This window comes from Pseudorasbora parva, chromosome 11 (genome assembly GCF_024679245.1).
Source record: "Pseudorasbora parva isolate DD20220531a chromosome 11, ASM2467924v1, whole genome shotgun sequence".
Taxonomy (NCBI): domain Eukaryota; kingdom Metazoa; phylum Chordata; class Actinopteri; order Cypriniformes; family Gobionidae; genus Pseudorasbora; species Pseudorasbora parva.
In genome coordinates, this window is record NC_090182.1 from 45,156,790 (window position 1) to 45,173,220 (window position 16,431).

The following is a 16,431-nucleotide window of genomic DNA, read 5'->3' on the forward strand; positions in this document are numbered from 1 at the left end:
TTAGAGACAACTAACCTCACTCATGTGTGATTTGATTTCTGGTTCTTTCAGCAAGAGACAAGTGGCTCCCGTCGGACCCCCAGCTGATCTCAGAGGGTCTGTACGCCATCGCCGTGGTCCTGAGCTTCTCTCGTATCGCCTACATCCTCCCAGCCAACGAGAGCTTCGGGCCGCTGCAGATCTCCCTCGGCCGCACAGTCAAGGACATCTTTAAGTTCATGGTTCTCTTCATCATGGTCTTCCTCGCGTTCATGATCGGCATGTTCATCCTCTACTCCTACTATCTGGGGGCGAAGGTTAATCCCGCCTTCACCACGTGAGTGACATGCACTCTGAAATTATTATTATTGGAATGTTTTACACTTTGTCTTTTTTTTTACTAAATTCAGTGTGTTACTTGCTGTTTCGTTGTAATTATTTGTGAAATTTACTAGTAATTTTTGAGTGAAAACAGTGTCAAAGTAAATCCGCTAACACTTATTATTTTACAATGTCTTTGTTACATATGTTACAAATATTTACCATAGTAATAACATAAAATTTTGCATAATTGCATACAATTAACCCTCAATTAAATCCTAATCCTACCATAAACCTACACTCTAAAAATGCTTGCTTGTTTTAACCCAATGTTGGGTGAAATATGAACTAACCCAGCAATTGGGTTGATTCAACCTAGCAATTGGGTTGTTTTAACCCTGCGGTCGGGTTAAATATTTGCTTAAGACAACCCAATCACTGGGCTAAAACAACCCAATTGCTGGGTTAGTCCATATTTGACTCAACATTGGTTTGTTTTTTACCCAGAATTTTTTATATTAAAATAGTGCATTTAGTTATTAGTTTATGTAGTTACTTATTAATACTCAGTACTTAAATATATAGTTACATTGTAACAATGACATCTTAAAATAAAGTTAAACCGTAATCCTATAGGCCTACAGTTTCTGTCAGTGTCCAATTAGGGATGTGCACATTTTCAAATGCACTGACTAGTTGAGATAAGCAAGTATAAATAGTTTAGGTCATGTCTACCAGACCACATGGTCAAGCTCAAACATTGACTAGTCAGCTGTTGCAATTACCAGTCTGCCATCATATTTCTAAGCACTTCAAAGCAATTAATTCTACACAATATTCTAAAATAATTGTTATTGTTTTAAATGCGTTTGTATTTATTTTGTAATGATTTTTTAAAACTATTTAAATTTTGTGTTTAAATCTTTAAAATATAAATTTTTTAAAGAAATGTAACTTTTTTATTTTAAAATGATTATTAAAAATATAAAATTAAAATAGTTTTAGATGAAGATCCTTTGTATATATTTTTTTTATACTGTATGTTACGCTCAATTGGTATTTGTTTATAATTTAAAATCTTCAAATATACATTTTATTAGATGTATAAGATGTTTTTTGTTTTTGTTTTCAATTAAGATTATAAATAGTTTAAAGTGAATTTCTTTTTCTTTCTTAACGGTGAATTTGCCTTTATTGACTGAGTATGTTACTCAATCTACCACAGTAAATGTCTCAATATTTGTGCAAGAAGGTCAACTGAAAGAAAGGAGCTGTGGTCTGTCAGGTGGAGACGCAGCAGTGGAAGTGTCAGTCCTGTGAAATGAACAGCATCAAAAGTGCTGGAGCTCGTTTCACAGCAGACTGCTCCAACAGGATGAGCTTTGTTTCACAGCGGGCGAGAAGTGATAAAACAAGTCCGACAAGTCAGCTACTGTGTGTTCTCAAACAACAGAGGCCTTAGGTTCCTCAAGCACATCATTCATTCTCACAGCTGATCTCCAGGGACGAAAAAAAGATGAAAAAAAGAAGTGTATAACGCTGATGATCTCTTCATCACGTCTCCTGTTAGTGGATGAGATATATTAGACAGCAAGTGAACATTTTGTCCTCAAAGTTGATGTGTTAGAAGCAGGAGAAATGGGCAAGTGTAAGGATTTGAGCGAGTCTGACAAGGGCCAGATTGTGATGGCTAGACGACTGGGTCAGAGCATCTCCAAAACTGCAGCTCTTGTGGGCTGTTCCCGGTCTGCAGTGGTCAGTATCTATCAAAAGTGCTCCAAGGAAGGAACAGTGGAGAACCGGCCACAGGGTCATGGGCGGCCAAGGCTCATTGATGCAGCAAAGGCTGGCCCGTGTGGTCCGATCAAACAGACGAGCTACTGGAGCTCAAACTGCTCCAGAAGTTAATGCTGGTTCTGATAGAAAGCTGTCAGAATACACAGAGCATCTCAGTTTGTTACGTATGGGGCGGCAAAGCCGTAGACCAGTCAGGATGCCCATGCTGACCCCTGACCCCGCCGAAATCACCAACAGTGGCACGTGAGCATCAGAACTGGACCACGGAGCAATGGAAGAAGGTGGCCAGGAGTGTGTGTGTGGCTTACCTGGAGAACACATGGCCCCAGGATGCACTATGGGAAGAAGGCGAGCCGGCGGTGTGATGCTTTGGGCAATGTTCTGCTGGGAAACCTTGGGTCCTCCATCCATGTGGATGTTACTTTGACACGCTCCACCTACCTAAGCATTGCTGAGACCATGTTCACTCCTATGTATCGTCATTCATTAATTATTTATCTAGCCAATCATTATTCGTAATCTGTAGTATATAAGTTCTGTTCCCAACCATTACTACGTTCGCAGATACTGACGCCGCCGTTCACCCCCATCCTCCCCACCTCCACCAGGTCAGTCCCTGATCATACATCGGGGGTAGGCTCCGCTCCTGCCTTCATCTTCAGGCAGGAACTGCAAGCATCCGTACCCTTCGGATTCGGACTATGGACGGGGCCTTCGCCAAAGAACTGTATCATTTCATAAATGATACTCATTGTAAACAACTGTAATTAAATATTATTCAAATGTTATTCTCGCCTCCTGATTCTTTTGGGTAGAAACGGTATTCTGGTGGCTGTGGCTCTTCCAATAGGATAATGCTCCTGCCACAAAGCTCAAATGCTTCAGGAATGGTTTGAGGAGCACAACAACCAGTTTGAGGTGTTGACTTGGCCTCCAAATTCCCCAGATCTCAATCCAATCGAGCATCTGTGGGATGTGCAAAACAAGTCCAGTCCATGGAGGCGCCACCTCACAACTTACAGGACTTTAAGGATCTGCTGCTAACATCTTGGTGCCAGATACCACAGCACACCTTCAGGGGTCTAGAGGAGTCCATGCCTCAACGGGTCAGGGCTGTTTTGACAGCAAAAGTGGGACCAACACAATATTATAAAGGTGCTCATAATGTTATGACTGATCGGTGTATAAAAAGTTTAAATAAAATAAATAACACTAATAAAAATTGACAAAAGCACATTCGAAAATTACTTGAAGCCGGAAAATATAAAAATATAAGATAATTAAAATTATGACTAAGTAATAGGACTATATAACACTGACCTTCAATAACAATTCATCTGTGCACATTTTTCCAAAGACAAAAGGAAATTTAGATTTCCGTTCCAATATGTAATATTTTGCTCTGCCTCGGAAATGATTTTACTTTTGTACTGACATTACAATGTGCTATAATTTTTTACACAGTCAAACGAATAGCTAAAATCTAAAATCAAGTCTTACACCCTTAAAAATAAATCTTATTTATGGGTATGTGTGGTTTTAATGAAGAATCATTTCTTTCACAGAACAGGATACTTTAAATGGATCTCCAGGTTATCAAAAGGTCTTTTTATTGGTGAACCAAGAATGTTTTCGAAAAGCCTTTTTTGGTTCTCTCTGACACCTAAGTATTTATGTATGCAGATATTTTATTTTTCTTGTTAAATGTCATGTTTTTCTCTGCCATGTGTCACATTACTGATGTAGAATGGGTTAGGGAAGCTTCACACTGACTTTAAACACTCTTTTCCTGCCTATCTATGTTCACAGGGTTGAGGAGAGTTTTAAAACGCTCTTTTGGTCCATATTCGGGCTGTCTGAAGTGTCCTCCGTGGTTCTGAAATATGATCATAAATTTATCGAGAACATCGGCTACGTGCTGTACGGAATCTACAATGTTACCATGGTGGTGGTTCTGCTCAACATGCTTATTGCCATGATAAACAGCTCGTACCAGGAAATAGAGGTGAGTTATTTTCCCTTTGTTTTCACTTGAATTAAGAGTTCAGATTACCAACAAGATCACCAACACCGATACTTGTGCCAAAATTGAACTTAAGAACAAGTTTATCATACTCACGATTTAAAAAGGTCAATGCTGAAGAAAACATCTAATACATTCTTAAAAAAGGTTCAAGTTAACAAAAATATGTTCTAATGATCCCATTAAGTAATGAAAGGAGTGGTAGGAACTTTGGGCACATATGTGACCAAAGTAGGGACGGAAAGTAGGGACACAAGTCTGGGGCATTTTGAGTTATTCACAGATTCTGAAAGTGTATTCTCCAAGCTTTCCAATGATGTGTAACACATGGAAATCTGATAATATTTGGAGAAGTTGTGGCCATCTGAATGTAGGCCTTTAGAAAAGTGTAAACGAGAGAAAACAGCCTCTAAACTTTTGCAGTTCTCACCTGCTGGGAGTGACAATAGGGCTCATTTACATCTCATTTAGATAAGCCACACCCCCTGTAAAGCTGCATGGTTGCTAGTAACGACAGACGCAACGGGAAAAATTGGACCGCATTCACACCAGTCAATTCAAGCAATTGAAGCATTATTCAAATTAATAGCAGATGTTAACATTACCATCTAAAAGGCCATTATAGTAATGGCGGTTTTTGGCAAGTGATACGATGCTAACGATTACAATTAAAACTGAGCTAGCTAATAACAATTAGAAGAAGGTCTAAACATGGACTAAACATGAGATAACATGTAGGCTACGTGTTCTTATAATGAAACTCACCAAATTTTAAACAGAAAAGTATTCTTGCAGATCTCAATGCCTCCAATGAAATAAGTCGCTCGGGCACACCTTCTCTTTGTCGGGGTCTTCTTTGTGGATGTAACCATCTCCGAAGTTTGCGCTGTGCGTCTGTTTGCCTCTAAATGTCCAATAATTTGCATGTCCTGCCACTCTTTTTACGCAGCTAAAGAATCCAGCCGTATGTTGTACATAATGTCTGGAGAAAGCGTATGGCTACAGGACTGTCTCCCATGCAGAGAGTTCTCTTTTCTCCTCGTGTAGCATTTACAGTCAAAGTTACGGACTTTCCCCATTTCGCTGTCTTTATCCCCATCAAATGTTACTATCGATATAGCCTCTGATATCTTACGGTCCAACTCGTCTGACGCCAGTCTGATACATTCTTCGTCTTCGCTCAGTTTTAGATTAGGGGTATTATCCAGTCTTATTATGCCGCTTTCATCGTCGCTCTGATTGTCTTCAGAGTCTGTGAGTGCTTGTTCATAAGCATCCGGCTTGTCGAAGAAGTACTTTGAAACATTTTCGGTGTGACGGCCACTGTTCACCTCGTCTGCGATCATCTTTGCAGCGTCCATCTTCATTGAATTTTGATATCAGCTAGAGCCGGCCAGAGCGATGGATAATAAGTAGCCACGCTTACCTCGGAGGGCAGGTACAATAACAAAAGAAACAAAAGCCGGCTTATCCCGTATGGAAATACACACAGACAATGACACGCCCCTACTGCATGCTAGAATCTCTGAAAACAAGCCGATTTCAACCTCAAAATGTACGCTTTTAAATACACCAATACTGCTTTCTCAAAAACAGAGAGGCTTCTTCGTGATCTCAACTAACAGAAAAAACGAAAATCACATAATTTGAAAAAAAAAATGCTTCTTTGTGCTGCCGAAAGTTGTGCTGCCGACTTGTGTCCCTGGTTTCCGTGACGGGTCACATATATACAAACTTTGGTCTCAGGATAACTTGAGAGTAGGCTGGACCGAACTACAGGCACTTTTCTTTGAACGAAAATACTTCCAGGTCCCCAACCAAGGGTACTTAAGCGCTGGAAAGATGAAAGTGTATTTAAACTGGGTCATTTATGTAGTAGAAATGTGAAATTATTTTTGAATTTGGTGCCTTCTAGACTGAGAAAAGTACTAGGCTAAATAAATATAAAGTAATGAATTTAATAAATGTAGTGTGTGGCAATTATGAAAGAGTGTATACAAAGAGGATGCTGACAAGCCATGTATGTTCAGTAACCACTTTTGGGGATTTAAACAAAAATAATGAATAATTTGTGGTATTCAACTGCGGATTCAAACACAGCATATGTGAAAGCTCAGCAGCGTGACAATTCATGGTCACAGTGTTGTCCATCCGGCCCAGTACATGCTTGCCCCGCAGCAATGATTGAAACCGTCAGAGGGCAATATGCTGCTAGCAACTCGAGGCAATTGATATGCCACTGCAGTCGAGGAGCCCAAGTATGCCCATTGCACACGGCACTCCAGCCAGCGGTGGAGACATCGGTTGAGACAACATATCTGGACACTTGTTCTAGGGAAACTCTGGCCCATAGTAAAGCAAGGTCTGCCCACCGGCTGAAAACTCTGCGACAGGCCGATGTGATTGTCACCTTAAATGTGCCTTTTGCCACCCCCATATCGGGACTTGTGACCGGCGTGCCAACCCAGACATGTTCTCATGCGAAAACATGAACCACCCATGAACGCTGTTTAAGCTTGCTTATGCCCAGTGAGACACGATCATGGCTGTCAGATGAGGGCAGGAATCGACCACATTCAGAAATGCACAGATGGAGAGGTGTCTTTAAAAAAAATCCACCAGCCGCTTGCTCTTTAAGGGAAAAAGCTCTTTCAGTGCTGAAGCACACAAGGAAAAGTTTGCTGCAAAGTGTGCAAATACTTTTTTTAAATGGCTGCACAGTGTGCACAACACTCTCTAAGGAAGGCGAACACCGCTGACGCACTCTAACACCATCACTTCATGTCAAACTTCTTCCTGGTTTTCGTGTATTAAATGAATATTCATAACAGAGCAGAATCAGTTTAGATACGCTCGGCTCCGAACCAAAAAACATTGGCCATAGTTTGTGAGGAAAATCTCACTCGCTAATGTCCGTTAGCTTGTTCTTTTACCACTCAAAGGTGTATGGGTTCTCAAGCAAGAGAACCCCAATTTGTCAGTCGCCGACATTAGCATTGAACATTTTTGGTTCCCCAAAGAACTTTTTAGTGGGCAATTTTTAAAATATATGTTTTTTCCTTAGTGGTAAATGGACTGCATTTATATAGCGCTTTTAACAGACCCTATGGCCATCCAAAGCGCTTTACATTTTTGCCTCACATTCACCCATTCATACACCCACGGCGATGTCAGCCATGTAAGGCGCCATCCAGCTCGTCGGGAGCAGCTGGGGTTTGGTGTCTTGCTCATGGACACCTCGACACTTAGTCAGGTGGAACCGGGGATTGAACCACCAACCTTTCGGTTTGTAGACAACCTACTTGAACCACTGAGCCACTGCCGCCCCTAGTGGGCAGTAGTGTAAAAATTGTAAAAAGAGAAAAATTATAAATTTCATAAACCTTTTGTTGAATTGAAAGGTTTCGTAGATGTTAAAGATTCTTTATGGAACATAGATGGCAGTAACTTTTATTTTTAATAGTACATTTTAATTATTGAATTATAGATCGTTAAAGGCTTCTTTGCCAAAAAAATAAAAAATTGTCTAGAATCAGATCAAGCTTGTCCTCAGTGCTTCCAATAATCCTCAGGAAGAAAAGAATCAGAGCTGCCTGTCTGAAGCTCTTGATAACACTGCTGTTAAAATGACAGTAATCTTTCAGAAGGACAGCAGACGGGGGTTCAACTCTCGCTGAGCAATTACACTTGTGCAAATGGCTCAAACTTCAGATTTCAGGAGAGGCTTTAAGCATCTATTGTTAGATAAAAATATAACTCTTATATAAACCTAGTATAGCTTAAAAAACAAAACAATCCAACCTCACACATTGACCCTGTTGAGCTGTTGCTAATCGACCGTCCTGATCCACTTTACTCATATTACTAAGTACTTCAAAGCAATTTGTTTTACATAATAATAATGTAATCATAAATAAAAAAAAAATGAAATTGTTTTTGTTCTATTTTTTCCTATTTTTATTGATAACAATATATATGTGTGTGTGTGTGTGTGTGTGTGTGTGTGTGTGTGTGTGTGTGTGTGTGTGTGTGTGTGTGTGTGTGTGTGTGTGTGTGTGTGTGTGTGTGTGTGTGTGTGTGTGTGTGTGTGTGTGTGTGTGTGTGTGTGTGTGTGTTCAATTAAAAATAATAATCAAATTAATCCTTAATAAAAATAAACAAAAAATGAAGAGATTTTATTTTTAAATAAAAAAAAATTAAAAAGTAAATTCACCCTTTTTAACAGTGATTATTTTTTTTATTTTTTTTATTTAGCATGTTATTAATCTTACCAGAGCAAAGTGAATGTATTTTTTGTGCAAAATGGTCATAAATACCAAATGCAACAGCCTAAACCAATCAGTACAAACCCACAGCCGAGACCCTGCTCATGTTATGAACGTGTCTGATCTCTCTTATATGTTATGATTATTTGTAATAGTTTCATACAGTATCTACTCTCTATTTCTCACAGGATGATGCAGATGTCGAGTGGAAGTTTGCCCGCTCTAAACTCTGGCTCTCGTATTTTGACAATGGCAAGACTCTCCCGCCTCCGTTCAGCATCGTTCCCAGCCCAAAGTCCTTCTATCTGTGCGTCAAGAGGCTGATCAACCTGCTCCGGTGCCGCCGTCGCCGCCTGAAAAAAGATGTGGAGCTGGGCATGGACAACTCCAAATCCAGAGTGAGTGTCTCCTGTGAATGAACGGTGTGTGTGTGTGTGTGTGCGTGCGTGCGTGCGTGTGTGCGTGCGGCCTGGTAATCCCTACGTTATGGGGACAAAATGTCCCCACAAAGATGGCAATATCCGAAATCCTTGTCCTTGTGGGGACATTTTTAGGTCCCCATGAGGAAAACATCTTATAAATCACACAGAAGGAGATTTTTTGAGAAAGTAAAAATGCAGAATGTTTCCTGTGATGGGTAGGTTTAGGGGCAGTGTGTGTGTGTGTGTGTGATGGGTAGGTTTAGGGGCAGTGTGTGTGTGTGTGTGATGGGTAGGTTTAGGGGCAGGGGCAGTGTAGGGGGATAGGATGTCCAGTTTGTACAGTATGAAATCCATTACGCCTATGGAAAGTCCCCATAAAACATGGAAACACGACATGTGCGTGTGTGTGTGTGTGCGTGCGTGCGTGTGTGCGCGTGTGTGTGTGTGTGTGTGTGTGTGTGTGTGTGTGTGTGTGTGTGTGTGTGTGTGTGTTCCTTGTTTGGCAATACTTGTGAGGACACACAAATGTCCTCACTTATATAGTAAAATATGGAAATGAGTCACTAGTGAGGACATTGGACTGGTCCTCAGTTAAAAAGGCTTATAAATCGGCCAAAACATGGTTTCTTTTAAATCTATTGATCTGCACATGTTTCTGTGATGGGTAGGTTAGGGATAGGGGTTGGGTTAGGGGATAGAAAGTATCATTAACCTGAGATAAAATTATTGGAAGTCCATGTAATGTCCTCACTAATATAGTAAAACAAACCTTTGTGTGTGTGTGAGTGAGCTCTAGAATGATTTCTCTCGCTCTGAAATCTGTAGCCATTCAGCGTTTAAAGGATGAAACTCCTCTCCTCCTCCTGATGATAATTCACTCAAGACGATTCGTTTTCTGTCAATCTGTTCTCAGTAAGACTGTTTTTTTTTTTGTCCAGTGACAATAAGCCACAATGATCTATCTGTCTAATAAAGACCACCTAATGCCTCCCTGTGCCATTAACTTATCGACATTTCCTAAGCAAAACCAGTTTTTAGCGTTTCCATGAAAAAAAGACAGATAGTTCTGTCCTTGTTTAGCCTGCGGAGATAATCGATGCCATTTCAGCGCAGCATGAGGAAGAGAGACTCTCTGATTAAGAGCTGAGAGATGATCATTGCGTCCTCGGGGCGAATATCACTTCATGTCCTGTGAGAGCGAGAGCACATGTTCAAGGGTAAGCGCATTATTATGATTCATCCGTGGCCGAGGCCTCGTCTCACTCGCTCTGATCAGGCCAGCGTCTCCTGTAATTGACACACTGATACGTGCACGAGCAGGACCTCGTCCACACGAGACGGAGGAAAGCCGTTTGCTTGGAACATTCATTTGGCTCTCAGGTTGTGGCGGCGCTGAGGCTTCAAGCTGTTATAATGTGTTTAATTATAACCACATCAGACTGTAATTTGTTTTTTTGCTTTTTTACTACCACAGGCTGTCTTTACAGTAAGAACTGTTGAGCTACTGAGAAACCGTGATATTTTATCATACTGTTATTGAGAATTAGCTCATGGCATTAGGTTTTATTTTCATTTTAATTTATTTTATGATATGGTTTTGTCATAGCTTGACAAGCCAGACCCACATCAAGATGTTTGGTCTGGAAACTCTCCATTGACAGCTCAATCCGAGGGGGGGATAAACGGTTGTCTTTCAAACTCCCTCTGCACGCGATAGGATAGCGCTACAACCAACCAGAGCAACGAAGGTGAAGCGGAGCTAGCTGACAGATTAAACATTCGCCGTATCCGGTCGGCTAAACTCTGAACACATCTTCCCTTTTTAAGAATGACTTCAGTGCCATTCTTTGTTCTTTTCTCAGAGAAAAGCTTAACTCGAAGTCTTCCAGAGTCGCGGTAAAAGCTGATTCGAAAGACCGCCGTTCGCCAGTTTCTGTGTTTACTAGAAGCACGCAAACGCAACTCGGTCGTCGTCATTATGGCCCCGCCTGCCGACTCTATACATGATGTGATTGGCGCGACCAGAGTTTGGCTTTTACAGCTCAGAAGGGTATTGAGAGTTGCTAGACGATACTCGCAGGCAGGTTAGATTTGCTGCCGCTAGGGTGCGTCTAGATTTCTAGGCTAGTTTTGTCATGTTTTTTTTTTTTTTTTTTTTCATATAGCTTTAATATGGAATACAGGGTTATTATCATTAACTAAAACTTAAACTATTGATTTTTTTAAAAATTAAATGAAATTTAATTAGTATTAATTAAGAAACTAAACTAAACCAATTTTAGAAGTCAGATGATGGAATGAACTGGAATTAAATAAGAACTAAAACTGAAACTGAAACTATAAATAAAAAAATAAAGTATTTCAATTCATATTCAAAATATGAACTAAAATAAAAGCTAAAAAATAATATATATATATTCAAATATATCCAGTTTTTAAGTTTATTTTTTGTTTTGTTTATTTTATGTGATATTTATATTTTATTTTTGTTCTGTTTTATTCCAATAACCAAAAAACAATTTTTCAGTTTTAGTTAAGAATCACAACAGTGCTAAGAAAGTGATTGTGGTGTGTTTCGCCCCCTGGTGGCCCAAAGTTATATATGCTAATTTTATTTTACATTTAAATACTTCTGAAATGTTATCAGTTATAGTTTATTAAACCCTTAAAACTTCTGTTAGATACCCGAGATCATTTGTGCCTTTATTCTACTTTTTTTTTTGTTTTATTTCTTTTGATTTATTTATTTTTGGGATACTTGTTTACTTAATTATTTGAATAGATTTTTGAATTACTTTCATTGCATTGCTTTCAATTGGTAGTGTTTTAATATTGAAATATTTAATATTAAGGCTCCAGCATCACTGCGACCCTCAGGACAAGCGGTTTGGAGAAGGAATGGATGAATGGATATTTTATATTAATATGATGTATAATATATGTATAATAAATGTATGATATTAATGAATAAATGAAGCATATTAGGATTTGTTGTGGTATCAAGAGTTGTGATATTTTGCTAGTTTTGATATCAACTACTGAAATGTTCATAATCAGTTGTAGAAACCCAAATGATGTAAACACGATGCATCATTAATGATTCATGAATATTTCTCAATGCTTGCAGCTGAACCTCTTCACCCAGACCAGCATGAGGATGCCCGACTCGCACAGCTTCAACAGCATCTTACATCAGCCCACACGCTATCAGGCAAGAACACCATCATCTCTCTCTCTCTCTCTCTCTCTCTCTCTCTCTCTCTCTCTCTCTCTCTCTCTCTCTCTCTCTCTCTCTCTCTCTCTCTCTCTCTCTCTCTCTCTCTCTCTCTCTCTCTCTCTCTCTCTGTAATATGATGAATCATCACTGCAGATTTCACCCATATCAAATCCTCTAATCTGTCTTTTGTCTGTTTCCCTGCACACAGCAAATTATGAAGCGTCTCATCAAACGCTACGTACTGAAAGCACAAGTGGACAAAGAGAACGATGAAGTGAATGAAGGTGACGTGTGATTTACAATTAGATCCTTGGGTTTCTGTAACTGCTAAAAACAGAATAAATGGGAATGTTTAAAACCAACCAACTGGATAAAAAAACAAATCATGATGAGGATATTATTATGTTATAATAATACTCAAAGTCGACGTTTAGGTCATATTTCATCTCATAATTAAAAGAAAAATAAGTTAAAATAAATAGAGATACATTTAAGCATAATTTGAAAGAAAGCTTATTTTAAGATTGCACACAATCAAAAAGTCTTAATTTGAATCAGCAACAGAAAAGGACCGCCTTTTGTAAATGTCCTCCAATCAGTGAGTTAGTTCTTGTTGCCAGACAAAACTCCTGGCGTGGCCAATCACATCAAAGCAAGACCAGAGCGAGCTATTTTAATTAAGTATGATTTTGAGTTAATTGAACTTGAAATCTTAAGTTTATGTATTTTGTAGGTTAATAAGTTAAACTAACTTATATTTTTGAGTTTTGGGACTAAACTAGTAATATTTAGTCAAGATTACTTGATTTGTAAGTAAAGACAACATTAGGGTTTACAGTGTGGCCGATCGGGCTGTATCAGATCAATGGAGTATTTAAGTCTACTTAAATACTGCGTTAATTGAAACAGTGTAAAATTCGGGTTTTTTTAATCATTTTAAAAATATTATATATAGAAATAAATGGTTCATAATTTAGATATCAATATTTACAAATCACCTCAAAGTTTTGTGCATTTATTACTTTGGTATGTTCTGACGGCAAATAGCTAGCCTGACAAGCCAGACCCACATCAAGATGTTTGGTCTGGAAACTCTCCATTGACGGCTCAATCTGAGGGGCGGATAAACGGTTGTCTTTCAAACTCCCTCTGCACCCGATAGGATAGCGCTACAACCAACCAGAGCAACGAAGGTGAAGCGGAGCTAGCTGACTGATTAAACTTTCTCCGTATCCGGTCGGCTAAACTCCGAACACATCTTCCCTTTTTAAGAATGACTTCAGTGCCGTTCTTTGTTCTTTTCTCAAAGAAAAGCTTAACTCCAAGTCTTCCAGAGTCGCGGTCAAAGCTGATTCGAAAGACCACCGCCGTTCGCCAGTTTCTGTGTTTACTAGAAGCACGCAAACGCAACTCGGCCGTCGTCATTATGGCCCCGCCCGCCGACTCTATACATGATGTGATTGGCCCGTCCAGATTGTGAGGAATACAGCTCAGAAGGGTATTGAGAGTGCCTAGTCGACACTTGCGGGCAGATTAAATTTGCTGCCGCTAGGGTGCGTCTAGATTTCTAGGCTAGCAAATAGCACAACTGTGAACAATTCCAGAGGGTTAAGCACATTTTACCGCCAAATGCAGGTTTGGTGTGAATTCACTGTGTTTGTATTTTCATCTTTATGTGTAATGTGTAGGTGAGCTGAAGGAGATAAAGCAGGATATTTCCAGCCTGCGGTATGAACTGCTGGAGGAGAAGTCTCAGGCCACAGAAGAGCTTTCAATCCTCATTCAGAAACTCAGTGACAAACTCAACCCACGACCTGTCCATCCACACTGACCCCTCCTGAACAACGGGGAACTCATTTATTATGTTAAACATATTACACTTTATTATACAGAGGTCATAAGTAAGCCATTTAAACACTCCAACATGCCAATTTTTGAGTTTGTGGCAGATGTTCTTTGCTGGCTGCATTCGTATCCTGTGAGTGAAACACTAGCTCCACCCTTTAATGATGATTGGCCAGGTATGGTTTGATTGACAGCTCTGTATAGGCTTCACCTAATTTAACAATAACTGGAAGTGCAATATTCAGTGAGCGAGTGTGAGAGACACGCACTGTCTGTTTCTGACTGAAATGATGCTTGTACATTTGGAGTAACTGTATAATCAAAGATTCTGGATGAAATTTGTGAATCTGTCTAACAACATGTTTATTTAACTGTTACTTTTTTCCTTATTGTGTATTTATGTTCAGGTGTTTATTGCACATATCTTCTGAAAACATGCGTTTTATATACAATAGAAGTCATTCTGAATATTTCATTAAGTGTAATGTACAGTATTTCTCAAGTAACTTCAGGCAGGGATATTTCTTGCATACCATTTTCATTCCTTCATTCCTTGGGAGCCTGTATTAGTGTAATTGTGAAGCTACAAAGCAGATGAAATGTTAGTGGTCCAGTGTCCCCAAAACCTTTAAAGTGCCCATATTAAAGCTTTTTTTAGATATTACCTTTTATGCCGTGTGTAATATAGCTGTTTTTTGTCCCAAAAGAACGAAGGGATTCTGAACTGCTGAAATGAGTTGTTGATAATTTCACTTCCTGCTTGGACCTATGTAGGTTTGTAATTAATTTGCATTCTGCCAGTCTTTGGCTGAACATCGTCTCGTTTGCTCCGCCCTCAATCACTGTAGTGTGTCTGAGATGGAAGAGTTTGGTTGGTGTTGTTCATGTGGAGAAGACGCTGTTTTCTGCTGCCAAAGCAAATCCACTTTGATGAAATTGAGACGTTAAACCCACACCATCGTTTCTGTTCGTATCACTGTGTCAAGAGCTGAGATTCAGATATGATAATGAGCACTTGCTTTCTGACCAATCGGAGTAGAGCAGCTCTCAGAGAGGCGGGGTTTAGAGAGACTAGATCCTTGACTGCAGCGTTTCAGACACTGAGAGAAAAGAGCTGATGCTGCAGTGGATATTATGAGGGAATTAAAGCATATTTGCCCTTGGATGCTCGATAACCTGTTTTAGAAGTCTCTGAAACAACATTAGGAGCCTTAGAAGGAGCATAATAGTGGCACTTTAAGATGGTGAGACTTTGCACAAATCTATGCAGGCCAGGGTAATTTATTGTTACAGTCACTTCAGTTGTTACTGTGTCTAGAAGTTAATTAACTTTTTATTGTATTTGTGTTTGATTATTATTCTTGTTAACAATCTTATTTCAAGCAGTAGTTTGCCCAAAAATGAAAATTCTGCCATCATCATTTATCAAACCCACATGGCTTATTTCCTTCCTAAATAATTTCTGAGTGACTTTTGAGTCTGATCATTTTTATCTGTGGGTGCATTATTTCTCCAAGGAGTTTTTTCTCTCACTGGTTTTGTGATGTCCGCAGAAATTTACCTCGTAATCTCATATCTCACTTATATGTACAGTGTAAAAACCCAAACTCAAACAAAACAGCTGAGATGCAGAAACAGGATGGATGTTGAGAATCAAAGCAGTTCAGCTGTGGTAAAGGTTTTTTTTTTTACTATCATTTTGGTCCATAGATGGCGCCATTTCATTTCACAAAGTCTGCATTCTTTTAAAAAGCAAAGCTCCCTTGATGAATTATTATATATGTATAGCCATATGAAAATTTAGTAGATGGTATATTTCATTATAGACACAGTATATCTGCAGCAGTTTATATGTAGGATCAGAGATTTGCTCTGGCAGGGCTACTCAAACAAAATATTGTGTGTGAAAATATGTGCAATTCTGATGTTTTTGCTTGCATTTTCATTTACATATATATTTAGACATTTAAGCTATGCATTTTCATATAACTTATCAATTAAATGACTTTAGAGTGAAACCTAAGAAATATAACTATGACATATTTAAATATTGCTGTAATACACTAGCACTGAGACTCTAAATTTGACATTTTAAATGTTTTCTATATAAAATCTATTTAAGAAAACAAATGTGTTGTATTTCCTTTATCCTGAGCACATAACACAGGTCTACAAGCAAAGTCTTGTTCTGGGTATATTGGCTGAGAATATATATTTAGATCAGAATGGAGCCCAATCTGGAAAACTGTCCATGCACCAGCACACCAGGATTTGATGGTCCTTGACCAGAACAGATACAAACTAGGCATGACAATTAGAAAGAGTATGTGCATTTATTAAAGTTTTACATAATCTTTTAATAATAATACCCTTTACCCACACCACCACACCTGTCCCTAACTCTACCCTTAAACTGACCCACACCACCACACCTGTCCCTAACTCTACCCTTAAACTGACCCACACCACCACACCTGTCCCTAACTCTACCCTTAAACTGACCCACACCACCACACCTGACCCTAACTCTACCCTTAAACTGACCCACACCACCACACCTGT

General features: G+C 39.2%; 1 protein-coding gene across 2 annotated transcripts in view; it reads left to right on the plus strand.

The window, feature by feature from the left end:
* Window positions 1-15,980, plus strand: part of trpc3 (transient receptor potential cation channel, subfamily C, member 3) — a 57,918-nt gene extending 41,938 nt beyond the window's left edge. For both annotated transcript variants that reach the window (XM_067458085.1, XM_067458086.1), the window contains 6 exons: window positions 52-316; window positions 3,907-4,102; window positions 8,574-8,783; window positions 11,935-12,018; window positions 12,233-12,308; window positions 13,713-15,980. In XM_067458085.1, coding sequence (XP_067314186.1) covers window positions 52-316; window positions 3,907-4,102; window positions 8,574-8,783; window positions 11,935-12,018; window positions 12,233-12,308; window positions 13,713-13,855 — 974 coding nt within the window. In that variant the 3' untranslated portion in view covers window positions 13,856-15,980. The remainder of the gene's footprint in view (window positions 1-51; window positions 317-3,906; window positions 4,103-8,573; window positions 8,784-11,934; window positions 12,019-12,232; window positions 12,309-13,712) is intronic.
* The last annotated feature ends 451 nt before the right edge of the window (window positions 15,981-16,431 follow it).